Source organism: Carassius auratus, chromosome 32 (assembly GCF_003368295.1).
Source record: "Carassius auratus strain Wakin chromosome 32, ASM336829v1, whole genome shotgun sequence".
Lineage (NCBI taxonomy): Eukaryota > Metazoa > Chordata > Actinopteri > Cypriniformes > Cyprinidae > Carassius > Carassius auratus.
This window is the reverse complement of record NC_039274.1, coordinates 7,712,406-7,739,791: the sequence shown is the minus strand read 5'-3', so window position 1 is coordinate 7,739,791 and position 27,386 is coordinate 7,712,406. Positions and strand designations below refer to the sequence as shown.

Below are 27,386 nucleotides of genomic sequence, written 5' to 3'. Positions count from 1 at the left end.
TGCGCAAGGGTTCTTTAACTGTGCGCATACGTCAGTGGAACCAGACGATAGGCTTAAATGTTTCCCAGCTTGACTGTTAAAAGCAGATGATTGGCCTTCCAGCGGGTGAGTCTGTGCGTCAGAAACGGAAGTGCTAAGAAACGTTAAAAATGGGCTTCACTTGTCTCGATTGAGTTCCAATGGGGTCGCTGTGTCCATTTCTTTTACTGTCTATGGGCGGGACATTGCACACAACCGCCATCTTCGCCGTTACGGGTTTTCCCATAGACAGTAAAAGAAATGGACACGGCGACCCCATTGGAACTCAATTGACACAACTGAAGCCCATTTTTAGGGTTTTTTAGCACCTCCTTTTCTGACGCGCAGACTCAAACGAAGCTTGACGACGTCAGCAACCTGTCTGACAGATGTAACTCTTCTAATAGCTGTGCGTGCAAACTGCCATCGTTAATCTTGCAGAGACGGCGAGCTTGAGTGGGGAGTTCTTTGGTGTGAGTGAGCAGGAGTAAGTATTCTGATTAATTATTTTGTATAGTATTTTAAAATGTAATGCCAGTACGCCATATTAAGTTAATTGCCTGCGAGCTTCTCCTCCTGTCTGTACGGTAATGCGACAGAGAGTCGCGTGGTTATGATGCAATCGTTAGCCTATTTTTTACAAAAACTGTTTCTACAGGGCCATAATGTAACATAGAAGGTAATGGAGCCCTATATACATTGTCGTGTATCTTTAGAAATGAATAATGGACAAACGGAGTCTTTAAACGCCTCAGACGTAAAGTTATTCACTGTCAAAGTGACGCCAAAATGAATGGGAGTCAATGGGAATGCTAACGCAAGTGAAGTTCTGCTACAAGATGGCAGCACACAGCCGACTTCAACTTCCGGTCGACTTCGAAGTCGACAGTAAATAACTTTACATCTGAGGCGTTTAAAGACTCCATTTGTCCATTATTAATGTATTAAGGGCTCCATTACCTTCTATGTTACATTATGGCCCAGTAAAAAACAGTTTTTGTAAAAATAGGCTAACGATTGTATCATAACCACTCGACTCTCTGTCGCACAGTACAGAAATTACCGTACAGACAGGAGGAGAAGCTCATAGGCAATTAACTTAATATTGCATACTGCCGTTACATTTTAAAATACTATACAAAATAATTAATCAGAATAATTACTCCTGCTCACTCATGCCAAATAACTCCTCAAGAACGCTCAAGCTCGCTGTCTCTGCAAGATTAAAGATGGCAGTTTGAGTCTGCGCGTCAAAAACGGAAGTGCTAAAAACAGCTAAAAATGGGCTTCTCTTGTCTCAACTGAGTTCCAATGGGGTCGCTGTGTCCATTTCTTTTACTCTCTATGGTTTTCCTTATTTAGTTGTATTGAGGATTGAGGAAGTGGGAAGTATCTTATGCTGCACTCTGGTGGTGGTTGAGGAGAGACCCTCACATGATTGTAAAGCGCTTTGGGTGTACAACATTACACAATAAAAAAGTGCTATATAAAATGCATAATTCATTCATTCACTCCTCTAAAACCTGTTATAAATTCCTATATGAACATTAAATGGCAAATAGAGATTTATACACCACGAAAAAACTCAATGAAAGCAGTCTAAATGTTTGGAGAAGAAACATACTTCCAAATCAGTGGGATCATATTGTTTATACCCATTGCAGAATAAGCCATTCAAGGATGACCCACATGTTTTTAATATGAGAAGAATATCCACCAACATGTTATTAGTGCCAAAACCCTTTATCCATGAAACATGTTTTATTAGGTCATGCTTGGTTTGATTACTTTTGATTATCTTGATTACCTCAGACACCGAATATTTCAGAACACCGGACCTTCCATTGTAAACTACTGTTAACATTCGATGGCCGGGGTGCTTCTCAATATCCCTCCTCGTTTCCTCGATCCTCTGTCCTCCATCATATGACCTGGAAACTGATCAAGCGCAGCCATCTTGAAGGACATCTCAATTCTGTCATCATTTACTCACCCTCATGTCTTTCCAAACCTATATGAGTTTTTATCTTATGTTGAACATAGAAGAAGATTTTTGAAGATTCCTGGTAATCAAACAGTTGGTGGTTGCAATTGATTATACAGTATTTATTTTTTTCCTTTCATAAGAAAGCAACTCATACAGGTTTGGAACGACATGAGGGTGAGTAAATGATGACAGAATTTTCATTTTTGGTTGAACTATCTCTTTAATAATACCTTGTTTGTATAATAATCAGACATGGAGACAAGCCTTATTTTATCATTTTATTATTTATAATAATGTGAGAACCTACTGAAATGTTTATTCTCTATTCAGTTTAAAGCTTTTGCAAACTAAAAAAAATCTTCAAATATTATAGGCTCATACGAAAGACCTGTGTCTGAAAATTCAATGAGGCAAAAAGCCAATAGATGTATCCCAGTGATATAATCTTGATCTTCTAGACCAAAACTGTTGTGCATGTGAAGCTGTGTCATGATGCTGATAATTTCCACCATTTTGCATATATGGGTTTTGACATGTTACATGAATTGACATGTAAACAATCTTGTTGAACAATTAGATAGAAGCAGACATACAATCCAACACTTTACAGTTCCAACAAAAAGTGCCCAGTATAGAAACATTCTTTTCTTTCAGATTCAAACAAAAGACACTACTAAAAATAAAATAAAAATTTTTATTATTAGTATTATAGATTTTTTTTATTATTGTTCAGTTATGCAAAATTGCCTAATGATTGAGTTGGCAAAAATGACTATAATTTCTTAATTACATTCTTTTGTCTTCACATGGGTGCTGCAACATAAAAAAAATGTCTATGGCATCACAGATTTGTTCTCATTTTGAATGTCCCTGTGGAAAGTTGGCCATCTGGATGTTGTCCCCTTGTAGTCCTGGATTGTTGTAACCAAATCCCTCAAACTTCAGGTCGAGTGGCTCACTGTTATCCAATCGGAGAACTTTGAAAAGATGAGACAAAACAATATGAATAAGAGTATCACAGGGAAAAATGATTCGGTGTTATATTCACATGCCCTCACATGTATTCAAATGGATCTTGGTTCAAAGTCATGCAAATAATGACCGGTTAGTTTTATATTACCTGGATCAGGTGACATCTCTTCCTCAAGTTTTCTGTGTGAGAAGTCTCTTTTGTTTCTTCGATTCATGATGATAAATGCTCCCAAGGCCAAGACCCCCACTATAATCCCAATGACTAGGACAACAGTCCATGCCTGCCCTTTCCTGCTTTCAGTAACATCTGAAGATAAACCTGTGAAGACATATTTAATGTTTATTGTAACAACGAAGCAACACTTGACCAAATTAGCGTCATGAATCAAATCAGACCAACACTATCCGAGGTCCTTTCTAATTATTAAATAACTTTTTTAAAGCAAGCCAGTTTCCAATTTATTAGTATACTTAATCAGGTCAAAACCACAAAATATAGATATATATTAAAATAATTCTGAATATTTAAATATATACAGTTCATAATGCTGTTTGGACACAGATTGATTGGAGTTACATTCACTAAAAAGATCATATAATTTGTTCTCCAGCAATGTCAGGTGTTGTGTGTCACATTGGTCCACCCCTGACCTTGAAAGGAGCCCCTCCCAATATATGCAGGGTGAACACCACTCTTATTGTGAGGGAAGGTGAGGTGTCAGTAACTAGACACTCTGGCCCAGAGCAGAGGACAAACAAAGCCTGAAATCCAACCCAGCGCCGAGGAACAGCAGCAAATATGTCTTTTATGACTGAACTGAGAAGCCAAGAATGAGGGTTAGCTCGAGGGATGAAATAAAAAGATTTGTGTGATCTTTGTGCTGAGGTGAAATAATGCTTATAATAGGTCAAATCACTATCAGTGTCACAGATTTGGAGTGAGCATTCTATTTCAGCTAAATACTTTTTGATTACGATTTCATCATGTCCACTGTCCAAACGTTTGGGGGTCTGCAAGACATCTCTTATACTCATCCAGGCTGCTTTCATTTAAACAATAATACAGCAAGACATTGTAGTACTGTGAAATATTTATAATTATTTGAATGTACTTGAAAATGTAAGTTATGATGGCAAAGCTGAATTTTCAGTGTCACATGATCCTTCAGAAATCTTTCTAATTTGCTGATTTGGTACTAAAGAAACACTTTTATATATAATTATCAAAAATGAAAACAGCTGTGCTGCCTAAAAAAATTTACTGACCTTAAACTTTTAAACAGTATGGTACTTAAATAACGAAAACCTAATGACAGAACTAATTAGATTTAGATTCTAACCTCTTTCAGAATTCTCTCTGGTGTCAGTAGGGTCGGTCTGGTTCGTCTCCTCACTTTCTGGCAGGGCAGGAGTCGTGACGTTCTCAGAGACGGTCGGTCGAATTGCTGCCGTTGTACTTCTGTGTGCTGGTGTTTGAGTTGGACCCACTGTAGTTTCGTTCTGGACGCTTTCGTCTTTTCTTGTGGTGGTCGGACTCTTAGTAGTGCTGCTGCTGGGTACATCATCTGAGGGAAAATATCCAGAACCCGTTTCATTATGGCTGCTCTCTGTTGTGGTAGTCTCAGGATGTGGACTGGTATATGTGTCATTAAGAGTAGATTCATCTGTGTGTTCTGGCTCTGGTGTGGAGGTATTCGTGGCGGTGTCCTGTGTCAGTGTTTCGTTGGATTGTGCTGATGTATTTAAGTGCTCAGAACTTGTATTAAGTGCAGTCACAGGAGGTGGTGCTGTAGAAATGGGACCGTCAGAACTAGCTTCCTCTGTGTCAGCAACGGACTGCTCAGGCATCTGATCCAACTTTGTGGAATTCTGCTCTCCTTCTGTGCCTGTAGTCCCATTATATCTTTCCCAGTCCTCAGGTTTCTGGGTGGATGCCTGTTGGAACGCCTGAAGTATCAAGAAGAGTGCAAGTGTGATGCCCAGAGGCAGTTTCATGTTTGGCTCCTCTACCTGCCGAAATAAGGCATGTTACCTGTTTGTGGAGTGTGCATATCACAGAAAATATAAACGATGCCAAAAGACGAAAAAAATTGCAAAACAAAAATTAAATCCACTATTTTAAATGTAACAAATTATTTTACATACATAGACATTGTTGTTATGAATGCTGGCATCAATCAAAATTAATCAACATTTGTGGGAAGCAAAACCTATGATGTCTCTCGCTACAAAATCAAAGTGTTCTTCAGTCTTTATTTCTCAGAAACCTCTGTTTAGCAGCCATTTGTTCCACTCCCATGACTCCTTTTCACTGAAGTGAATCTAAGCCCTCTTGTTGCAGCTGTAATGTATACCATTCAACCATGTCACTAAACTACAATAGCAGGAGGTAAGCCATATTCTGTATTCTGTGTATGGTAAACAATGTTCACACCCAAACTATATTTAGATGCACGTTCTGTGTAAAATAGAAAAAACTGTACACAAAAAACAAACCACTGTTATACAAATACTTGTATAAATACTTAAATATTAAGCTTTGATGAGACATAGATGTGGCATGATGGTGTCAGTTATTGGTATCTTTATTTTATATTGATGTGTTGTTGAACAGACTCACCCAACACTTAACATGACTAACTGAGTAACTATTTCCAACGTATCGCCACTCCACAGTTATTCCTGTTTGGCCAGTTTATCTGTTATCATCTAATATTGCCGGCCACCAACAACACTACAATGAAACAGTGACAATGTTACAGAAATGAAAGTGTTTGAGGGAGAAAAAGTATTTGGGCTCCATATTATAATCCTGTTTTAGTATTTAGTTTATCGAACATTTAATCTAGCATGTCATAACGGAATCAGACGCTGTTTTCTAGTGGTGTAATTATTTTTATTATTTACAAATATTTAATATAATTTTACAAATAATTATTATAACATTATGTTGTTCTTTATTTTACGGTCAATTTATGAATTATATATTTGTCAGTTATTATTATTATTATTATTATAGTTTATATGTATGTCTGCTGGCATAACTCTGATGTAACATGAAGTCAATTTGCATATTTGAAAAAAATAAAATAGACAATTCTCTCTCCCTCCTTACAACATCTTGAAGCAAAATATGCTATTAATAATCTTAAAATGTGCCAAAACTGGTTTCCAAATACTAAGTATGTGGCATTTCTTATGATACAGCCGTCATATGAAGTCAATAATGCAATGTAATGAGAAGAACTGTGTGTGGTTAGGCTATAATAAAATATATATTCCAAAGGTTTGTTTAAGGAATACATTTTTGGTTCATTGTTTATTAGACAGTTCATCCGTATCTCCAGAAAATCTCTTTCTACCATGTCTAATTTTACCAAGAATTATCAGGTATTACTCTATTAATAGGAATGTTGACACTGTTTGTCATTCATCCTAAAGGTCATTTATTATTTGCAATCATAATGACTTCCTTCATTGGATCTCAATTTCAATAGCATTCATACCGCACTGATATCTAATGCCTATTCTCCATTTTACACCAAACTAGGTCAGATGAATTTTAAAGCAGTACAACAAACCTCAATAGGCTTCTATGTATTAAAAATCTAAACTGTGTTTATCTTTAACTGATATAAACCTACCTGAGTGCTGCTGCTAGGACTCGGGTGAGATGATCGAGGTAGGTTGAAGTCAAATGGTTTGAGAGTTCAGAGAGTGTGCATCCAGACACAAGAGGCAAGGGGAGGGATCTGTCTCGCTTGTGGCTACCCGGGAACAGGCCTTTCCTGAATTTGCACCTGTAAACCACACCTCAGCATCAAACTTCCTGGATGCAAAGAAGCAAATAAAGCACTGATGTGCGTCAGCTGAATAAACGACTGAAATTCAACGTCAGTCTCCATACATACGTCAGTCATACCTCATCGGTGTACACAGGTTTATCCTGGATGTAGGTTTTGAAGTCTTAGAACAACTGAAAATCCCTGAAGGGAGGAGCCTCTAACACACTGGGCCTCCCAGTGACCTGTGTCCATGGCAACGCACAGGTTGCTCAGATCTGCTTTCCTCTGCCCCATATCTTTTCAACATTAGTAACAAAAGACACATTCTGTTTGTACATGACCGGTGACCATGTGCATCATAAGGCTGTCTTTTGTCATAGTGGGCTCATAGGTTGCATTTTAACAGTGTCATTACTGGGATGCTGAAAAATGTATGCCTCTTCATAAGGGATAGTTATGGTATGTTTTCAATGGTTAATCATGGGTTTTAATTTAAATGAACTGTGAAAAACACAAATATGGGAAAACTGGCCAGATGACTTGCTGTTCTCACAGTGGCCCAGCAGAGGGCAAAGTGTTTTATAACTCTTTCTATTCTGTAGGGAGCAGTAACATGATTGTTCTTACATTAAAAGTAACACATATTTCAGTTGCTACTTATTTTTGTTGTAATTTACACTTATCAAGCCAGCAAAATCACTGGTATATTAAAGATACTACCAAAGGTAGAGTTTTCCCCAATTATCTATATTTATTCTCAGTTCCAACAATTGGACATACTGTACTGAGGATCAACAATAGCGCTGGCCTGCTGTTAGGATGGTAATGTTAGGCATGTTATATCATTTTTCCAGAAACTGTGTTTACGAAATTATAGATACATTACAGCTGCATAATTTGAAGCTTGTTGAAAATTATCTTTTTGTAAAGACAAAAAAAAAAAAAAAGTTTTGTAAATTGTATTTTAGCAGAAAAGAAATGATAATATAGAACATCCATAAAAAAAGAAAAAATATTTATGTAATATACAATATAATATAATGTGTCAGTTGAGCTGTTGTCTATGCAGGGTCAGAAAGCTCTCAGATTTCATCAAAATATCTTAATTTGTATTCTGAAGATCAACAAAGGTCTTACGGGTTTGGATGGACATGATGATGAGTAATTAATGATAGAATTGTAATTTTTGGGTGAACTATAAGCTCTGACAACATTTGTAACACATTTTCATTATTAGTGTGATATAACAATTGTTTAAAAGAACAACTCAAATTGTTTAAAGCTGGCCAGACCAGGCTGAGATACTGACTATACCACCAAACCAGCTTAGGCTTTTTTTTTTTTTTTTCTTTGAGCAGTTGAATAAATAAAAACATTTTTGCCCACCTTTAAATGCATATTAACTATCCCTTTGTAAGAAACTACAGACTGTCCTGACTCAGATTCCACTTCACAATAAATGGCTTAATTATTATGGAGAAGAAGAAAGTCAACAGGTACATTGTTTCAGCACCATTTGTAATGATCACATCCTCAGTGAATGACTGTGGAATGTGTGTGGGACACAGAGTACCAACTCAGACAATGGGCTGTCTCAACTTCATTAACATACAGACCACAGCTGTTATGACAGGAGGAACTTCTTTTACATTACGGGTATAAACTTTAACTGTATAAAAGGGTGGAGTTTTGGATGTTTGGGGTTCATTCCGTCTCCATTGAACCCAAGGCATTACATATACATTGTCACAGCTTTACTGCAATAAACATCTTCATTGATATCTTCAACGTCCTCAAAATAAGAAATAAATCAGTGGAAATTATGTTAAATGTTTAAAGGAATAGTACAACCAAACAAATTACATTTGCTGAAAATGTAACTTCAAGTCATTCGAGATAAAATTGCAGCTATTATATTTAACATAATTATCGCACACTTAGAAATATGGTTATTAATAAAAAGTTATGGGCAATAACCATGGCAAAAGGAGAAACCCTGGCAGGGACTTTCAATGTGGGCTGTTTTCATTTAGAAATTTTCTTTTAGAAGGAGCAACCAACTTCACATATACTTTATTGGTTTTCTAGACCCTTTAAATTAGGCAACTTCTGTCCACTTTACATGGGCATTGGAAAACTTTGCTTGCGGAAGGTTCCTGATCAAATGAATAAAATGAAACTGGAGAACAAAAGCCTGGCACCCACAGGCCAGACTATAAAACTACAGGGTTTCACATCATAAAGTTACAGCACACTGTAGCTGTCAAGTTCCAACTTTACAAAAAAACACACACTGGAAATTTATGGAAAGCTGAATTAAATGTGAAGTGATCATTGGCATGTATGACAGCATACTAGAAGACAAGGTCAAATACTTAATCAAGGAAAGATTTATACCAGCGAAAGCTTATGTTTGTATGTTTTAACATTTAATTTGGGGCCTACTGTAGCTTAAGACCTGATGGGGGAGCTGTTAACTGCATTTGACCTGGGGAACCTGATGAATGGGGAGGTAACAGACTTGTGCAGTGTCAAATGTGAATGATTACAATACTAGATTAAATCTGATTAGCAGCTGGACATTACAAGATTCCTCTAGTGATGATTTATTATACACGGAAAAGCAAGCCAAACTATTTTGATCACAACAAAGCCAGTTCATTCCCTTAAGGTTTATAATGGTTCAGCAGAAATTTTCATCCAACATTTTATGGTATTCATGTAAGCCAAAAGAAAATGCTTTAAATGAGTCTTTTAGACAAAGCAATATTTTTTAAGCATCAGATGAATGTTTCGTTAAATTATGTTCACAGTTGACTGATCTCTTTGTGGTATATCTTACAGTTATCTAAAGTGAGGGCCAGAATGTGTTTTAATATATTTCTGGCTTTAGAGAAGCATGTGTGTTGATGTTAGTGACCCAACCAAACAGTCTCATTTAATTTGTAACATTCTTTCTGTGACAAGTCTATATCAATAAACAAAATTGAATTGTAATAGATTTAGCTTTAGTTAACAATAACACTGCTGGTCTGGAGAGGGTGACCCTCATCCCAAACCCTTATGACCTTCTTTTTTGCTATCCAACATAACAGGATATAAGTTCTGACCCTGGTCTGTTCCATACAACAAAAGCAGATAAAAAAAAAAAAAAAAAAAAGACTTGTTCACCAATCACGTCCATTATCTTGATATTTCAAACAACATCAAAATTACAAGAGTGATGGTGGCTTTATACAACTGTTCAATAAACATGGTAATATTGAGTAACTTAGCTTTTAGACACAACGTTGCCAGCTATTTTGCCTGTTTTTGCTCTGACAATGAAAACAGTTATAGTCCAGATAGAGCCTCATGTCTCCATCTGAATGAAATGACTGGAACATATTTTCAATATGTGTGACTAGATAGGCCTACTCTATCTTAGTGGAGAGTTTAAAAAGCTACAGAAAGACTACAATATTTATGGGGTTGTAACATGTAACAATAAGCTCAGTTAACCTGTAAAGTCTCAAATGGAACAAAATACACTTTCAGTTTCCAAATATGATTAAAGGCAAAACGAATTACAATGATATGTAAAGGTATATTACAGCTGAAATCTTCCTGTCCAACCCGCAGAATCCCAACTCAATGACCACAGACTTCTCCTTCAAGACCCCCCCTCCCCCTCTCCTACAGATTTTTTTTCATCCCCCATTTTTTCTAACTTTTCAGCAGATGCTTTTCCGTTTATCGCAGTATTACATAAACCCTGGAAAAATGTGGGAGTGGAGCTTAACTTCCCAGTCAAAGACCATCTTAAATGCAGGATCACGATTAATTTCCTCAGTAAAAAGTACATGGTTCACAGTAGGAGGCTTTCTTTTCCCGTAGACATTTTGTGCACCAAAGAACATCACAGATGCTTAGAGATCTGATCATTTTTGTGACATTAATGCTGGTGCATTTGGTCTGATGAGAAGACTATTTTCACAGTCAAGCTGAATAGATAAAGTGCTGACCAGACTCACATAACAAACAAACAATTGTTCTGGCAGCGATATTGACCTTAGGTATGGTGAACACATGGAGATGGTTTCAGAAAAGACTTAGAACACAACAAATTGTGCAAACATTTAAGGGTATCTGGTGAGTGACTCAGAATAAGGTCAGGGCTTAGAGCTACTCTTTTCCTAAGAATTGTTCACCTCCTGGGTACATCCGTGTGTGTGTGTGTGTGTGTGAGAGAGAGAGAGAGAGAGAGAGAGAGAGAAGAAATAGACAAAGAGAATCCCGACCTTAAACGCTTTCAGATTTGGAGGAAATACAGAGAGGTAATAAAAGAGAGACTTTCCTCAGACATGAGCTCAGCATCCTGCTTCACTTATGTTTCACTGCTGATTGATGCCATGAGGAGGCCGAAAGTGGCTTGTTTGAAGACTTGAAAAAAGGGAATGTAAGATAATCATAAAACCTTCTTTTGAGATATTTTTTGTCAATCGAACCCTTAAAACACTTATTCATAAAAACACATCTACATGTATCTGTGGTTTCTATCAATGTAGACTCTACACACTCACTCACACACACACAATGATACACACAGGCAGTAACATAAAACTTAATATTGCACTAATCCTTGACACTTATTTAAAATTATGGTGATTTATCAACAATTTTTTTTTTCTATAATTCACAATGGGTTTTAAATGCTGGGCCAATTTTGTGTGTGTGTTTGTCTATTCCATATTTATTTAATTAAACCCTTTATCCATCATTCTGTCTCAATGCCTTAATGCACGTATATGTTAATCTGCAGACTTTTAGTGCAGATTGTGTACGATGACTATGCAAATTAAATTCTTAGTTGGATTACAACTACAATACTGATGATCATTCACTATGTGGATTTGCAATCGGTTTGGTAAAGTGCAATATCTGTTGCAAAAAAGAAAAAGAAAAAGAAACAGTTGGCTTTTGTATCACTGCACTTACAGAAACACATATCTGTTTCAGTAATCATTGTCAACTGTAAATCAGTGAAAAAGTGTGACCCCTTGAGATAATTTTATTTTTATTTTATGCCATTATTCACAAGATTGACATCCTTCTGTGAGAGCACAACAGTGGTTCTTTTGTTTTCTTTTTTTTCTCTTTTTTATTATTATATTTTATTTTATTGGTGGAAAAAATCCAATATAAATCATAAAAATTTAGCCAGCTACATTGTTTAGGGAACATGCCATCATGTGCAATGTACTGTTACGTTTTTTTTTTATTTTTTTTTTATAAAGCACAGTGGCAAAAAATACAGGACTACAAGTGAAAAGAAAAACTCACTGTCAGCTGTATTTTATTAAATGTGACAGATAATTTTAAAAGCCCAGAATGACCATGGCACTTTCCCTCCTAATCCATTTGGGAGGAATGAAAAACTCAGCTTGGTTGAACAGATTTGAACCAAAATCTGGTGTAGTCACAGCTCACAGGGGTCCACCCCGTTTGACACACTACAGTATAATGAATAAGCACTGAGTCATGAAACTAAAGACCAACATGTTCTTTAAATAATGAATATGTCTGTAAGTAATCTGCTCTGTAGATAACCTATAAGCTGAGTGCTGTAGGTAATCAAATCTCAAGTTGGCAGTTTAACACATGAGCCCCAGCCTTTATTACTAATTTCAAAAATTAGAATCAATTTAGAACAAGTAACAAAAGAACATTGAGTTGCTTCATTGAAAACGTATTGTTTTACTGTATTTCAAGTTCACTGTATCACATACATTTGAGTTGTATGAGAGTGAGATGGACTGAGCGAGTGTGATTACCTGGATGCAGTTCTCTATCTTCTGAAGCAGAGTGGAATGCACATCCTAAACGTTCTCAGAGACAAGCACAGACTTTACACTCAACTTGACAGACAGGCACATTGTGTCACAGTGTGGCGCACGACTGCTTGGATGCGCTGACCCCTTGGTGAGATTTGACTCTGTATCGCCGGGCTGTTCCTATTGGCCAGGTGATCAGGGGAAAGAGTGTTCGACGGATACATCGAGCACGGGCTGAGGAGCCATATGCGATGGCAGACCAGACTTTGGACATGGTCAGAGATGGAGAAGTTGGCCATTCTGGAGAAATGTCAGATTAAGTGATGTTGATGGCCAACAAAAGGGGGCACTAATTTTGGGCTAGTTTTGAGTACTGATTGGGCGTTTTTTTTTTTTTTGAAAACCTGGCAACCCTGATAAAAGACCAAAACTGATGCGAAGGAGTGTTGGCTCATAATGGCAAGCAAAAGACGTCAAGATGAAAGCGGTTAGTAGAAGCTAAAAGGAAAAAAAGTGAACAGTTACATCAGATTACCTTTGCCCACCATACACAGCATGTAGCCTATAGCACAATAGTAAAATCCCAGCTCCGAGTGTCCACTGCTATTTATCACTCTGGATTGTCTTGCATGAATATTCCATTTATTCATAAACAGACAGCAGCAATTCTACAATGGGTTACATTTGAGAGCTAGAGAGTAAAAAAATTGAGCTAATGAAGTAGGCTATATGGTGATTAGTCTGATTAACATGACACACAGAGAGAGACATATGAATACTCAAAAAAAAAAAAAAAAACATTGTTGTTTCAGGTTTCTAGATTCTAAGTTTATGTTTATCATTGTCATACACATTTTGCATTCTACTCTTTTTATGTAGATTTAAAGTTTTAAAGTTTTATTCCAATCCTTGGTTTAAAAAACAATTGAAATTATCACATTATTTGTAATAGTTTTTCTGGTTATAGTGATAATTGTTTTGGTTTTAATGGAAACTGTAATGGTGCCTGTTGGTCTCTACTGGTAATTGGTCACCTTCAATTCACGGCTTTTGTTAAAGCTACTAAATCCTAATGTATGTCCCAAAACACACTATAGGAAACCATTATTTAATGGTTTTAATGGTTAAAAGTTGATGTTTTGTAATGTTTGTAATGGTTTTTAATTATTACAATTTCTGTGATGTTTTCTATTGTTTTTAGCAGCGGGGTCACTGTGGGTTTTGTGACGCACTGAAATGGCCCAACCAGCCGTGGTTCCTAGAACTGGTGGAGATGCTAACAGGCCCTCTGTGGATTATCCCGCTGAAGAGAGACCTCCTCTCTCAAGCACAGGGAACGATATTGTACCCCAACCTAGAGTCATGGCCTTCATGTATCGACGGAGCTTGCCAGTAATAGATGCGTAATAGATATAGTGTTTAGTGCAAGTTATACATCAATATACTTTTCAAAAAATGTACTTAAAAGGGCAGTTTTTTTTTTTCTCGTTACATTCTCATATTTACATCTCAAAATGATCATTCCACTAGACACTAAGCCTAATTTTCCTGAGAACTTAATTGACCAGCCCCAGATAAACATTTTATAAAGATTAGCTGTTATTTCATCAACTTCTTATGATGAGCTATTTTCTGTCACAGTGTGGAAGGACATGGTGTGGCGTGATCCGCCTGACTCTGGAAGTGTCTTGGGCACAATGAAGGCATTTATGGAGCTCAGAAGTAGTGAGACAGAACTGCTTCTGCCGCAGCATTCCTGGCAGATGCGGGGAGGTCTAACACTGCCGCAGCTATTCCCGTTGAGCATGCTCCAACCATTACTGCACCAGAGAAAGCCTAGTGTAGGTCCACTGTTGGCCCAGTGTGGGTCTCTTCCAACTGCTTCAGTGCTCCCAACACTTACTGCATATGGAAAGCATGTGTGATCCTCCTCCCTGCTTTAAATAAGGCCCGAGACGCTCTAAACATTTCCACTGTTTGAATATTTTGCACACCTTTTTTTGCAGCAACACTCAGTTATAATGAAAACTTAAGTGTGTTTATGTATGTGCTCTTTCACTCTTCTTCTCTAGCCTTCATCCTTCTTTTATGAACAGTATGATGGTGTTTAACATGCCTTGTAGAGACCAATGGCTCTATGTGCCCATGCCAGTTAAAAAATGTACTTGTCATTATTTGCCACTTTTAAACACTCTGTAATGTGTAACTGTTATGGTCAGCAGGAGATCCTTGAATGGATCCAGCGTGACTCAAAACTTATATCCCTCTTAACAGCATGTTGCATTAAATGGCCTTTCATAAAACATAAAACTCTGCTTTAAAGCACTTATATGATATATTCTGGGTGAAGTGCAAATCGTTGTGCAAATGGTGAGCTCATATTGTCAGTTAGAGCAAGCAGCTGAGAAAATATTTTTGAAATGTCATGATACTGTATCATATATCATGATACATGAGTGATTTGTGCTCTCTGTTACAACACTTAATTAGACTCCGCATATCACCACAGACCATACTTCAAAGCTCCGGCCACATAATATTTTATGCGTTAGGAATCTTTTTAATAGAACATATCAGTTTCCTGGCAAAAACAAGGAATCCTGATAAACATATCAGGCTTCAACATATTTTTTTTTGTTATTCACTACAGAAATCCATTATCATTGAAAGAAAGTGTTTTGAAATGTTCTGTCTAATTTATCTTACCCTCTGTGTTTTCTTTCAGAGCTCTTTTTACTTCCTTATTCTTTCTCACACATTTGTCTTTGGTGCTTGCTCTCTCTCTACAAATACAATTGCAGATGCATGATTGTCAGAACTATGGACTTGTCTGTATGTGTTTATTCCCCATTGACCCAGTTTCTGTCTCTCCTTGGTTGTTGATTAGTTCCCAGGTGTGTCTCCTTAGTTCCCTTGTTAACCTGTCTTTATAAGCAATGTCCTTTCAGTTCAATTTTGTTTGGTCTAACAGTCCTACATGTGTGTCTTTCTCCTGTTCTCCCTGTTCTCCCTGTTGGATTAACTCCTCATTTCAGTTATCCTCGTCTCTGTGTTCCTTCCGGCTGCGTAGTGTGACAATGATCACTATTTGGATAATAAGACACTACTGGTGCCAAATCTTTTATAGGACTAAAATAGGTGTGAACTATTACATTGTAGTAACTGGGCAACATCCACATAATTTATGATGTGACGCCATCAGTATACCTTAAAAAATAGTAAGCATTTATTAATTGAATACAAAATAAATAAATAAAAACAATACAACATTATGGTAAAATCTCATAAATGCTATTAAATAGAAATGTATATTAATTCAGTAGGTTAAACAAGAGCATTTGCTGTGAAATGCTACATTAATTTTCCTCCTTTTTTATAGTCCAGAGTGATGAATTAAACACAGAGCATAGAGAGCCCTCTTGTGTACAAAAACACAGAAAATGTCCTTTCTGCCAGACAGAGCATCATTTAGAGTCTTATCCATATTTGTGTTGGTAGATGTTGCTCTGTCTCTCTCATTTTTCTTCCTCTTCTTTCTGCCAGTTTCACCTTTATTGCTCGTTGATTTCTTATTTTTTGAAATGGTACATTTTAGACTGGTTGACAGGGAACAAGGCGTTTCTCTCTGTCTCTCAGTCTTTCACCGGACTGTTTCTGAGCACTGATTTTTTTCCACTCATTATGACAGAGCAGTATATGTACAGAATCCCCCTGTGTCTGCCTGCAGACCCAGTGTACATATGACTGCAGTCTTTGGCTGCTACTCCTGCTGTGCTCCTCACTGAGTAATAACTCAAAAACCTGCACAGCCACTTAGTTTAATCCTACACAAACACTAAAGTATTTACAGGGAAGCTTTAAAAAGAAATATAAGCCAGAACAACCCATTTAGTACTTAGGTTGATTTAACATAAGGTGCAACACTGGTAATGCAATGCATCGCCTGAGAGGGGAAGAACTCTTACATTGACAAACAAACAAACAAATAATTATCTTAGGAAACACTGTATTAACACTTAATACAAAATGTAAGATATAATTTGGAACCAACTGACATTTTACCTATTATTAGAAATTGAATAACTATGTAACATACAATAGTAACAAGATACAAAAGTAAATTATTAAAAGTATAAATTATTTATACATAATTACAGTATTGTTCAAAATAATAGCAGTACAATGTGACTAACCAGAATAATCAAGGTTTTTAGTATATTTTTTATTGCTACGTGGCAAACAAGTTACCAGTAGGTTCAGTAGATTGTCAGAAAACAAACAAGACCCAGCATTCATGATATGCACGCTCTTAAGGCTGTGCAATTGGGCAATTAGTTGAATTAGTTGAAAGGGGTGTGTTCAAAAAAATAGCAGTGTCTACCTTTGACTGTACAAACTCAAAACTATTTTGTACAAACATTTTTTTTTTCTGGGATTTAGCAATCCTGTGAATCACTAAACTAATATTTAGTTGTATGACCACAGTTTTTTAAAACTGCTTGACATCTGTGTGGCATGGAGTCAACCAACTTGTGGCACCTCTCAGCTGTTATTCCACTCCATGATTCTTTAACAACATTCCACAATTCATTCACATTTCTTGGTATTGCTTCAGAAACAGCATTTTTGATATCACCCCACAAGTTCTCAATTGGATTAAGGTCTGGAGATTGGGCTGGCCACTCCATAACATTAATTTTGTTGGTTTGGAACCAAGACTTTGCCCGTTTACTAGTGTGTTTTGGGTCATTGTCTTGTTGAAACAACCATTTCAAGGGCATGTCCTCTTCAGCATAGGGCAACATGACCTCTTCAAGTATTTTAACATATGCAAACTGATCCATGATCCCTGGTATGCGATAAATAGGCCCAACACCATAGTAGGAGAAACATGCCCATATCATGATGCTTGCACCTCCATGCTTCACTGTCTTCACTGTGTACTGTGGCTTGAATTCAGAGTTTGGGGGTCGTCTCACAAACTGCCTGTGGCCCTTGGACCCAAAAAGAACAATTTTACTCTCATCAGTCCACAAAATGTTCCTCCATTTCTCTTTAGGCCAGTTGATGTGTTCTTTGGCAAATTGTAACCTCTTCTGCACATGCCTTTTTTTTAACAGAGGGACTTTGCGGGGGATTCTTGAAAATAGATTAGCTTCACACAGACGTCTTCTAACTGTCACAGTACTTACAGGTAACTCCAGACTGTCTTTGATCATCCTGGAGGTGATCATTGGCTGAGCCTTTGCCATTCTGGTTATTCTTCTATCCATTTTGATGGTTGTCTTCCGTTTTCTTCCACGTCTCTCTGGTTTTGCTCTCCATTTTAAGGCATTGGAGATCATTTTAGCTGAACAGCCTATCATTTTTTGCACCTCTTTATAGGTTTTCCCCTCTCTAATCAACTTTTTAATCAAAGTACGCTGTTCTTCTGAACAATGTCTTGAACGACCCATTTTCCTCAGCTTTCAAATGCATGTTCAACAAGTGTTGGCTTCATCCTTAAATAGGGGCCACCTGATTCACACCTGTTTCTTCACAAAATTGATGACCTCAGTGATTGAATGCCACACTGCTATTTTTTTGAACACACCCCTTTCAACTAATTCAACTAATTGCCCAATTGCACAGCCTTAAGAGCGTGCATATCATGAATGCTGGGTCTCATTTGTTTTCTGAGAATCTACTGAACCTACTGGTAACTTGTTTGCCACGTAGCAATAAAAAAATATACGAAAAACCTTGATTATTCTGGTTAGTCACATTGTACTGCTATTATTTTGAACAATACTGTACCATACAATCACGAGTAGTCTAGGCCTATAAAATTTTTTGTGTTTTACTTGGTTTTGAGAATAGAACACACTTCACTGGACTCAATCAATCATGCAGCGTGTGCTCTCAAGCGTTGATATCACGAGGTTTGTGCGTTCTGTATTTATACTAGTAGTGTGCCCTCATTTAAAATAAACCGGATTCTCATGGAATGCAGGTAAAAACACTTGTATGTGCGTACGCATCTGTTGTGAGCTTTGCAAATATACAATTAATATAAATATACAATTAATAAAGGCATATTCTTAGTATGCTTGTATACAAATGCGGCATTGAGTCTTTACAGAGTATTTGGAGCAGGCAAAGATTAAGCCACCACAGAGCATTTTTATTTTGCTCTGGTTTATTGTAGGCCTACTTGTGTCTGCACAACATGTCAGGCAGAGAGGAGGAAACTAAAGGAACCATATACATGTGTTTTGGAAGTTTCGCTGACTTCTTACATGCAATCCAATAAATCATCATGGATTAATGAATGTGGGGAAAAAAAGAGTACCCGCATAGAGCAATTCGTCCAAATCCACATGTGTAGCTCATTAGAGCCAGTGGTTCTTTCTAAACATAAACATTCTCTGTTTTCACTGATATGTACAAGCACTTTGGGAATTCAGATCACTCAACAGGAAAGGGGTGCATTTGTTTAATTTTTTTATTTTATTGTTTACCTGTTTCTTGTTCGGAAATCAGGCAATGTGAGCCATTCTTGCCCACTGCAGAAGTTTTGTTTCCATTTGAGATCAGTGGGGAATAATCATAGCATAATCATTTTGGCATATAGCTTAACTGGAGGCTGATGCTCTCAAACTCTTAATAATGGAAGAGAAAATTCCCCCCACTATGTAGGCTGTTTTGTGCTATGTGGATACTGTGAGTACACAAAAGGAGAAGAGTTTCACGAAGTTATGCCAGGAAAGACTGATGAGTAGAAGACGAGGAAGCCTAACATATAAAGAAGCACCTATTACAACTGGCACTGATTATTTGACTCATTTCAGTGTAAATATTAATTCTGATCTGGCATTTCAAATACTTTTGCATACACTGAACACATTCAACATCTGACCTAGATGACCTGAGTAAATCCTGGGCCAGTTAGAGTTCAGATTCTCTCTTTCTTGAAAGATTCTTAAGAAAAAAGGGTAACTGCAGGACTGTTATGTGCGTGTATATACATCTGTCTCAAAATTTTTCCATATGGAAAATGTATAAATGAATAAAGGGGTTGTCAGGAAAGCAGTTGACCACAAAACAGCTGGAAAAATCTCCTCAGCACTTCTTCAACAAACAACTCCAATTCCTTCGATTCTCCCTGAGGAGGTTTACTCCGTGTTCCATCCCTCCCTCCGTCATACTGTCTGATTGATGGGGACCTGTATGCATTGTGAGGCAGATTTTTATCTATAATGGCAGGTTATAGATACAGATATATAATTTCTGCTGAGCGTAATTCAGTAGCTATACAAACACAGTCAAGTGCGCCTGTTTTCTGTCACTAGGTTTCATGAACATTCTTCTCCCAGGACATTTTAAGCAATCATAATTCTGGACAACTTTCCTGTAGTCCCTTGAGTAGATTAACTGATTCATGTCTGGCTATGTAACTATGCTTTCTTCCAAGTATCAACATGGCTCCTAGAATTGCTTCATGAGGGGTGTTTTTTTAAGTCCATGGGTTTATAGAACTGGACAGTAGAGCAGATATCAGGAAATCTGGTGTTATGTCACTATTGGACTGATTTCGTGGAACATGATGTGTGTGTGATAAAGGAAGAACTTAAAGGGACCAAAGTCTTCACTGACCTTCTGACGCATCAGGGAGCTCATAACCAAAAGAGATTTGTAAGTGTTCATGCTTGTCTAACCTAATCAGTTGTAATCCTTGTAAATGAGTGCACCTGTTTATTGTTACATTCGACTCAGACTGGGACAGTGATAGCTTTTTAACATTTGGTGGCCTCACATATTGTCATCTGGACCTCATCATTTGCGTTTCCACCCCAGTAACTATTAAGATCTTTTCCAAACTTCAAAAAGGTTTTATACAAGTAGTCCATATGTGCTGTATTCCTAGTCTTCTGAAGCCACGAGTCAGGGTTGTGTGAGAAACAGACCGAATTTCAAGCTGTAGAAAGCATTTTTTTTCAGTTGATTCAGTTCACAAAACAAGTCTGAATAATTCATTCACAAATTCAACTCACTGACTCTGGTCACAACAGTTAACGGCTTACAGGAGACGAAGATAATCAATGAATAACAACTCAAATTTCAGTCTGTTCTTCACACACAGCATTATATGAATATAGAAGAACATGAGCTATATTAAATGCTTTTATTACATATTCTCTGTGCTTTTGTGGCCTTTTTGAAGCTTAAAAGTTTCAGTCATCATTCATCATAATTTTAAACAGTTTGTTCAGCAATTCTCCATTTGAGAATGAAAGTCAGGTTTGCAATGTGATTTTTACCATATATTTCTGCCATATGGAAATCAACTTGAGATAGTCACCACTGATAAGCGATTACTAAATATGATGTAGAGACTTTAATTTTCTGTAAAACTGCTTGGCAATGATTTGCATCGTGAAAAGTGCTATAAAAATAAACTAGCCCCACTGGTCATGTTCCTCCAGCATCTGTGTCTTTTATGAGCATCTTGCTCAAAAGCTTCAGTAATTGAGTCTTATTGCCCTGCAGAAAATGTCATGGATTCATTATAAAACAATTGTTCTCCCATAATTCTTCCCTCAAAAGATTAGAACTGTCCTGGAGTTCCAGTTCGCACAGGGTTCATGGCATTTAGGTCAGTGCCCATTTTATCCTTGCCAAGCTGATGGCACAAATTCAGTCTAACCACAAAGAACTGTGTGCAGCTTTCATTCACAACTTTGATTCAGACGCCCGCCCAAGGATCAACTTCAATAGTATTTATGATGCATCCTTTGAATGAAAAATCTTCCAGAGGTGTGCAACTCACTACATGATTCTCAGTCATGGGCCGTATGATCATTTTATGCAAGATTAAACTGTTAAATTTAAACTTTCTATGAAAAATACGAGGAAGTTAACATTACCTATAGACCACTGTTATTAAGATCATTACCAGGGCCACAGTAGGGGAAGACCTCCATGAGCTGGCATCATTCCATCCTCTGCGTTTAAGAGACGGTTAAGTGTGGAGAGAGAGAGAGAGAGCCGGCCCCCTTGTAGTGGATATCGTAGGAGGAACATTGGGGGAGCCAGGTTTAAAGGGGTACAGGGCATCTTAGAAGAGGTACTGAAGACCATAGAATTAAAGCACTCTATACAGAATAGATTCTAGTGGAACAACTGCAAGTGCAGTGGAAAACAAGAGAATCTGATTTTCTCCCTGTCTTTCTCCACTCTATCCCATGTTCTGCTTTGCATCTGTGCAGATTTTTACTGGAGTTTGAAGGATAGCTATTATTTTACAGGGCCTTCATCACTGTATCAATGAGATAGCAGGGACCACATCCATACTGTAATAAAGATACATCACTATTGTATTCCCTATTATCTCATACTCACAGACAAATACCAGACTGAGAGAATATTTGCCAGAATTGTTGTTGTAAAAAAAAAACACATGTGAGTGTCTTGAAAGGTTTGTGTTGTGTGGGGTGTGTCTGTTAGTGTGTGGGTACATGTGTTTTCTTAAGAGCCATATGGTGAAATGAAAGAGTGTCTGTACAGTGTCTGTAAAAATGATGGAAGACGGTTATTAATCCAACAAGGCCAAGCAAACGTGGCTTTCCATGGCCGAAGCTCTGATGTGATCCTCTGTGATTCAAGTTCTGGAGAGGTTTGGAGAATCCATCTTCATCCATCATATATGACATCACTGTTTTGTGACAGTTCCACAAAATGTTTGTCTTTTGGTTTTCTTGAAATGTGTGGTTCATTAATGCCTGGGGCTTTCTAAACGTGGAGAGAGTATATAAGTGTGAGCTCACTGCTGTTCACCCTCTGACTGTCTCTACAGGGGCCCTCACAGGAAAGTAGCACATCCTGATGCCAAAGCAGAGCAGCTTCTGCTCTCTCTCACACTCTGTCAGGACCTTTCGTCATCACTCAGCTATCCTCTTTAGGTAATCGGCATATGGAGCTGAGAGACCTGTCTCTGAGAATCAAGACCTCCAGTATAAAGAGAGTACCCTCTTTTCAGAGGCCTGTCAGACACACCTCCAAGACAAACTGAAGAGAGAAGAATGCAGGGTGGTGATCTGCAGTGTCTGCTATTGTCTCAAGTGAGGATGCTGACTTTCTTGGCTTTCAGATCTTATAAGTTTATTTTTAGTATTTAACTGAGACAAAGTGTGTGGCATTGCAAAAAAGAGAAAAATATAAAGATACAAGCATTTATAGATGCTGCTGGGCAGTGAATGATAAATGGACAATGTAAACTAAAATACAAAATATTCACATAATTAATGTTTATTGTCACAATAATAATTGTATAATAAGTTTATTTACAACTCAGCAAAGAAACGTACGTTTTTAATCATTTGTCTTAATAATTTCAGTTATATATATATATATATATATATATATATATATATATATATATATATATATATATATATATATATATATATATATGAAATTGTAATTTAAAACAGCAATATATTAAAATCTTAATTTTTGTAAATAAAGTTAAAACAATATAATAATAATAATATTAATAAACATATATATTATATATATATATATATATATATATATATATATATATATATATATATATATATATAGTTTCAAAGATTTTCAGCTGACAAAATAAATAAAACAATTTGGGAACCTCTGCATTGCAGCACGACGTGTGTTCACTTACTACACATGATACAGATGACTGAGGACCACCGCTCCAAGAGCCCACCATCTCTGACGCTCACACGACTCGAAGAAAACCACCCCCCAGGACATATGCAGCAAGATAATGGCCAGAGTAATGAAAGCTGTGGAGAGAAAGCAAACGCTGATTGCTCGAGACACCTCACTATTATTCCCTGGGTTTAGACACTTACTGGCCTCTCATTATTACCTGAGGATATGAAGTAATGTTGAGAGTCCCCATGGATGCCGAATCTGAGAGTTTGTTGACCACAGAGAATGCTCCGCTCATTAATTTTTTTTTTTTTTCAAGGTTTCATAAACTGTGTGGTTTTAAAAATGTATTGGCTTAACTTCTTCCAATTTTTTTTTATTTTTATTTTTTTTTTGCAGTGAAAAAGGATCCGATTTCTGTCTATTAATTTTTAAGCATTTTTGTGGCAGTGTTGCACTTCTTTTTTCTCCTGGCTTGAACACAAAAATCTGGACACTGTTCTGCCTCTACTCTCTAATGTGAGTGTTTTAGTGCTGCTAAAACCGTTGTTTATAATAAATATAGAGCAGCCTACATACAAAATGTAAATTCTCCACAATATATAAAAATATTTAATCATTTTTTAATAATACGTATAATTTATTTGTCTTTATTTAGGTTAACATAGGTTTCATACTTTATCATCTACTGTAATGTTTAATATTTTTATGAGTCGGGGTTAGATCGAATTTGTTTTAATAAGTGCAATGATCTTAACACAGCAGTAATTTTGGCACCACTTTGTCTAACGTCCAGCCAACTCCTAATGTGTGTTTTGTAGCTTTCAGGAGCTCGTGAGAACTCGCGGACTTTTAATGTCAACCCCTGTAATGTATGCTGGCAGTGATGTGCATGTGCTGCCTTTTAAGTGAAGGAGTGACGGGCTTGTAATTTGAGAGTCTGAGCGGGGTATTATCATCTAAACCTAGCGCAGAGTCTGAACCCTCCAGATGTTGAAACAGACACAAGGAAGGACGCGGTGAGGGTCTAGTGGCTCACTCCTGTTGATTCAGCCAAAAACACAGGACGGAAAGCGGACAGGAAAACTGCAGTCTCAAACCGCGGACGATTCTGTGTGTTCGTGACGCTCTGGACATGCGTGGGGCTGGAGCAGGACAGCTTGTCTAAAGTTTGAACAGCAGAGCTGAAGGTACAGTTGACTGTGATTAGGCAGAGGTGGGGTCCTGAGTATGATGGCTTCCCCTCTGTTCCTACTGATAGCCTGTCTGGTCTCGTCTCGTGTCGGAGGGACTTTCTTTCCGGGACCCCTTTACCCGGAGATGTCCAACGGCACCTTTCATCATTATTTCGTGCCGGACGGCAACTACGAAGAAAACGACGATCCCGAGCAATGTCAGATGCTGTTCAAAATGATGGACAATCGCAAGTGCACCTTGGACGAGGACCAGGACTCGGTGATCCGGGACGATTTTATCATCATCAAGCGGCACATCGAGGACGCGGCGCGGGTGCTGGAGGGCGTCGGGAAGAGCATCTCCTTCGACCTGGACGGAGAGGACAGCTACGGGAAATACCTGAGACGGGAGACGACCCAGATCGGCGAGGCGTTTTCTAACTCCGAGAAGTCTCTTCTGGAGCTGGAGGTGAAATTCAAACAGAGCCAGGAAAACGAGCTGAAAGAGGAGCACAAGATCAGCGACGACTTCCTCAACATGATCGTGCACACGCGCGACGCGCTGAAAGAGACGCTGGACATCTCGCTGGGACTGAAGGACAAGCACGAGCTGCTGTCGCTCATCATCCGGAGTCACGGGACCCGGCTGAGCCGCCTGAAGAACGAGTACATGAAGCTGTAGAGGACTGTTTGTCTGCCTTCAGTAGGCTGCTGCATTCAAATCTCAGTCCGTCTGTATGGGAAAGCATTTTAACATTAATTCCTTCAAAATAAGTTGTGATTTACTTGTACTTGTTTTTAGTAGCTAATTCCACACATGATTATATTTTTCCGTTTATATAAACATTAAACAATTCAGCTAAAGTTACTAATAACTATCCCAACTGTCCTGATTTAATTTGACAAAAATTTGGAACACATAGGCTTACTAGTCAGAAGTGATTTGTTAATGTCTGAAACATTGATCCCTATAGAATTCACTGAAAAAAGAAAATAGGGAAATATTTGCGATTGTTTCTTGTCACTTTCACCAAAGTGAGTAGCAGAAAATACTTAAAATATATTAATCACTATTTAAAATAGGTAGGCCTACTAAAATAAGTACTAGTGAATGTACTACTTATTTTGAGGGACTACATGTTATTTCTCCGTAGCTACTTGGCAAAAGTGATGTAGCTATTCTGTGCAATAAATGAAAGCCAGTATTCACTTAATAGCAGCAAACAAATGATGGACAGCCATTAAATACTATGAACTTGGAAATATTACTGCCACTGAGTTCCAGTCATTAATGACACTTGCAGCTTATGGTAATATGACTGGAATCTCAGTTTAACCATGTAGAGTCTTTACCTCACAGAGGAGACATACAAAACACTGAGTTAGAGTCGGGGTTGAGTTTTTCACCATTTTCTCGGATATTGATATAGGGTATATTCGAAGAAACATTTGCTAATTTGCATTGGCATTACTTGAATGTTTCAGAGAAAATTAATGTTGGTTAAATATAGTTTTCATTGTACAAATGTTAGCTGTCATATTCATACTTAGGTTATATAAGAGCATGTACTTGGAATAGTGTTTAAGCATTCAGCCTGACAATCCTCTAAAAGATAATGGTATTAACAAACTAAAAACATAAATGTTATTATTATTGATTTCTATGATACACTCAGAGGAATAAAAACACATTTGCTCTTATTTGTACATGTAATTACATTTTGTGTGCCCTGAGAAATCTCTATATATTTTTTGAGCGTTTAAAATATTAAACTGTGAGTGTTTATATTTTTTTGAAAAAAGTGTATTTTTATTCATTTTTTGAGACTGTACATGTTGCATTAAGTTTTACTGTAATCCTCTGGGAAGTAATGGGAAAAGGACCATCGGGATGACATATTCCAGACAAACCAAGATGACTGCAGGCAGGATTATTGGACTTGAAGCATTCTATGTGTAGCTCCATTTCTGAGATATACATTGTGTATATTCCTTTTTTGTAATAAAAATCTTCAAGATAGTTTGTGTGTGTGTGAGAACTGCATTGTTTTAAAACATAACACACCAAGAAAGATTTAAAGTTATAGTTCAAAATAAAAATGAAAACTCATTCATCATTTACTCAGCCTTAAATGTTGTTTGAAAAACTGTATTACTTTTTTCGTAATATATATAAACAAATTGTTAAACAAATAATTTTTTTGAGATGGTTGATCTGATTCACTAAATGATGAATTCACAAATTGGACTGAACTGGATCTTGAGTTCAACTCACTGACTGGATGATGAAAAGCTCACTGGAGAAGGAAGATTGTCAGTGAATTATGTATTTTGGTTTGTATCTCAAATTAGTGCACATGTAATTTGGATCACAAAATTCATTGAGTTTAATTTAAAGCTGTCTATATAATTCCAACACTGATGTCAAAGCTATTCAGAGGACTCAAAACTTTGAATTTGTCCATTAAAAGAATTATATTGAGATGACACATTATGAATTGGCATAAAACTACTTTGTGATAAATTCATTCATATACATAGGTTGGTGCAGTGCTGTTAAAGTATGCAGGTGTCACTTTGTTTCATGTTAAAACACTGAAACAGCTGTTACAGGACACCAACCTCCCCGACACAGCGGGAGTCCTCCTCAAAAACAAAAGAGATGGGGAAAAAAGGGTGGGGGAAATAATCTTTTTTTTTTTTTTTTTTTGAAAAGGGGAAACCCCAGAACTATATACAGCATATTTATACATAAAGTTTATAATAATAATTGGCTGATTATTATTATTATTATTACTATATAATGAATAAATACATATTTTAAAAAGTGAATAAATATATTAGTTATTTATTAATTATCATTACGGAAAACATGTTAGGTTAAAAAAATATATTATAGCCTGAATGCACTGTAAGTCCCTTTGGATAAAAACATCTGCTAAATACATAAATATAAACC

The 27,386-nt window shown here is 37.1% G+C and overlaps 2 protein-coding genes across 2 annotated transcripts; one reads left to right on the top strand and one right to left on the bottom strand.

Moving 5' to 3' along the window:
- Window positions 1–2,269: 2,269 nt before the first annotated feature.
- LOC113051504 (mucin-15-like) lies at window positions 2,270–6,893 on the bottom strand. Its single transcript, XM_026215332.1, has 4 exons — window positions 6,622–6,893; window positions 4,318–4,987; window positions 3,126–3,296; window positions 2,270–2,982 (listed from the first exon to the last, which is right to left on the bottom strand). Exons 2-4 carry the CDS (start codon window positions 4,970–4,972, stop codon window positions 2,861–2,863), a joined length of 948 nt encoding a protein of 315 aa, XP_026071117.1. The 5' UTR covers window positions 4,973–4,987; window positions 6,622–6,893; the 3' UTR covers window positions 2,270–2,860.
- A 17,268-nt stretch (window positions 6,894–24,161) lies between these two features.
- On the top strand, window positions 24,162–26,432 carry LOC113051503 (fin bud initiation factor). The gene has a single exon (XM_026215331.1). The coding sequence runs from the start codon at window positions 24,483–24,485 to the stop codon at window positions 25,107–25,109; it is 627 nt and encodes a 208-aa protein (XP_026071116.1). The 5' UTR covers window positions 24,162–24,482; the 3' UTR covers window positions 25,110–26,432.
- The last annotated feature ends 954 nt before the right edge of the window (window positions 26,433–27,386 follow it).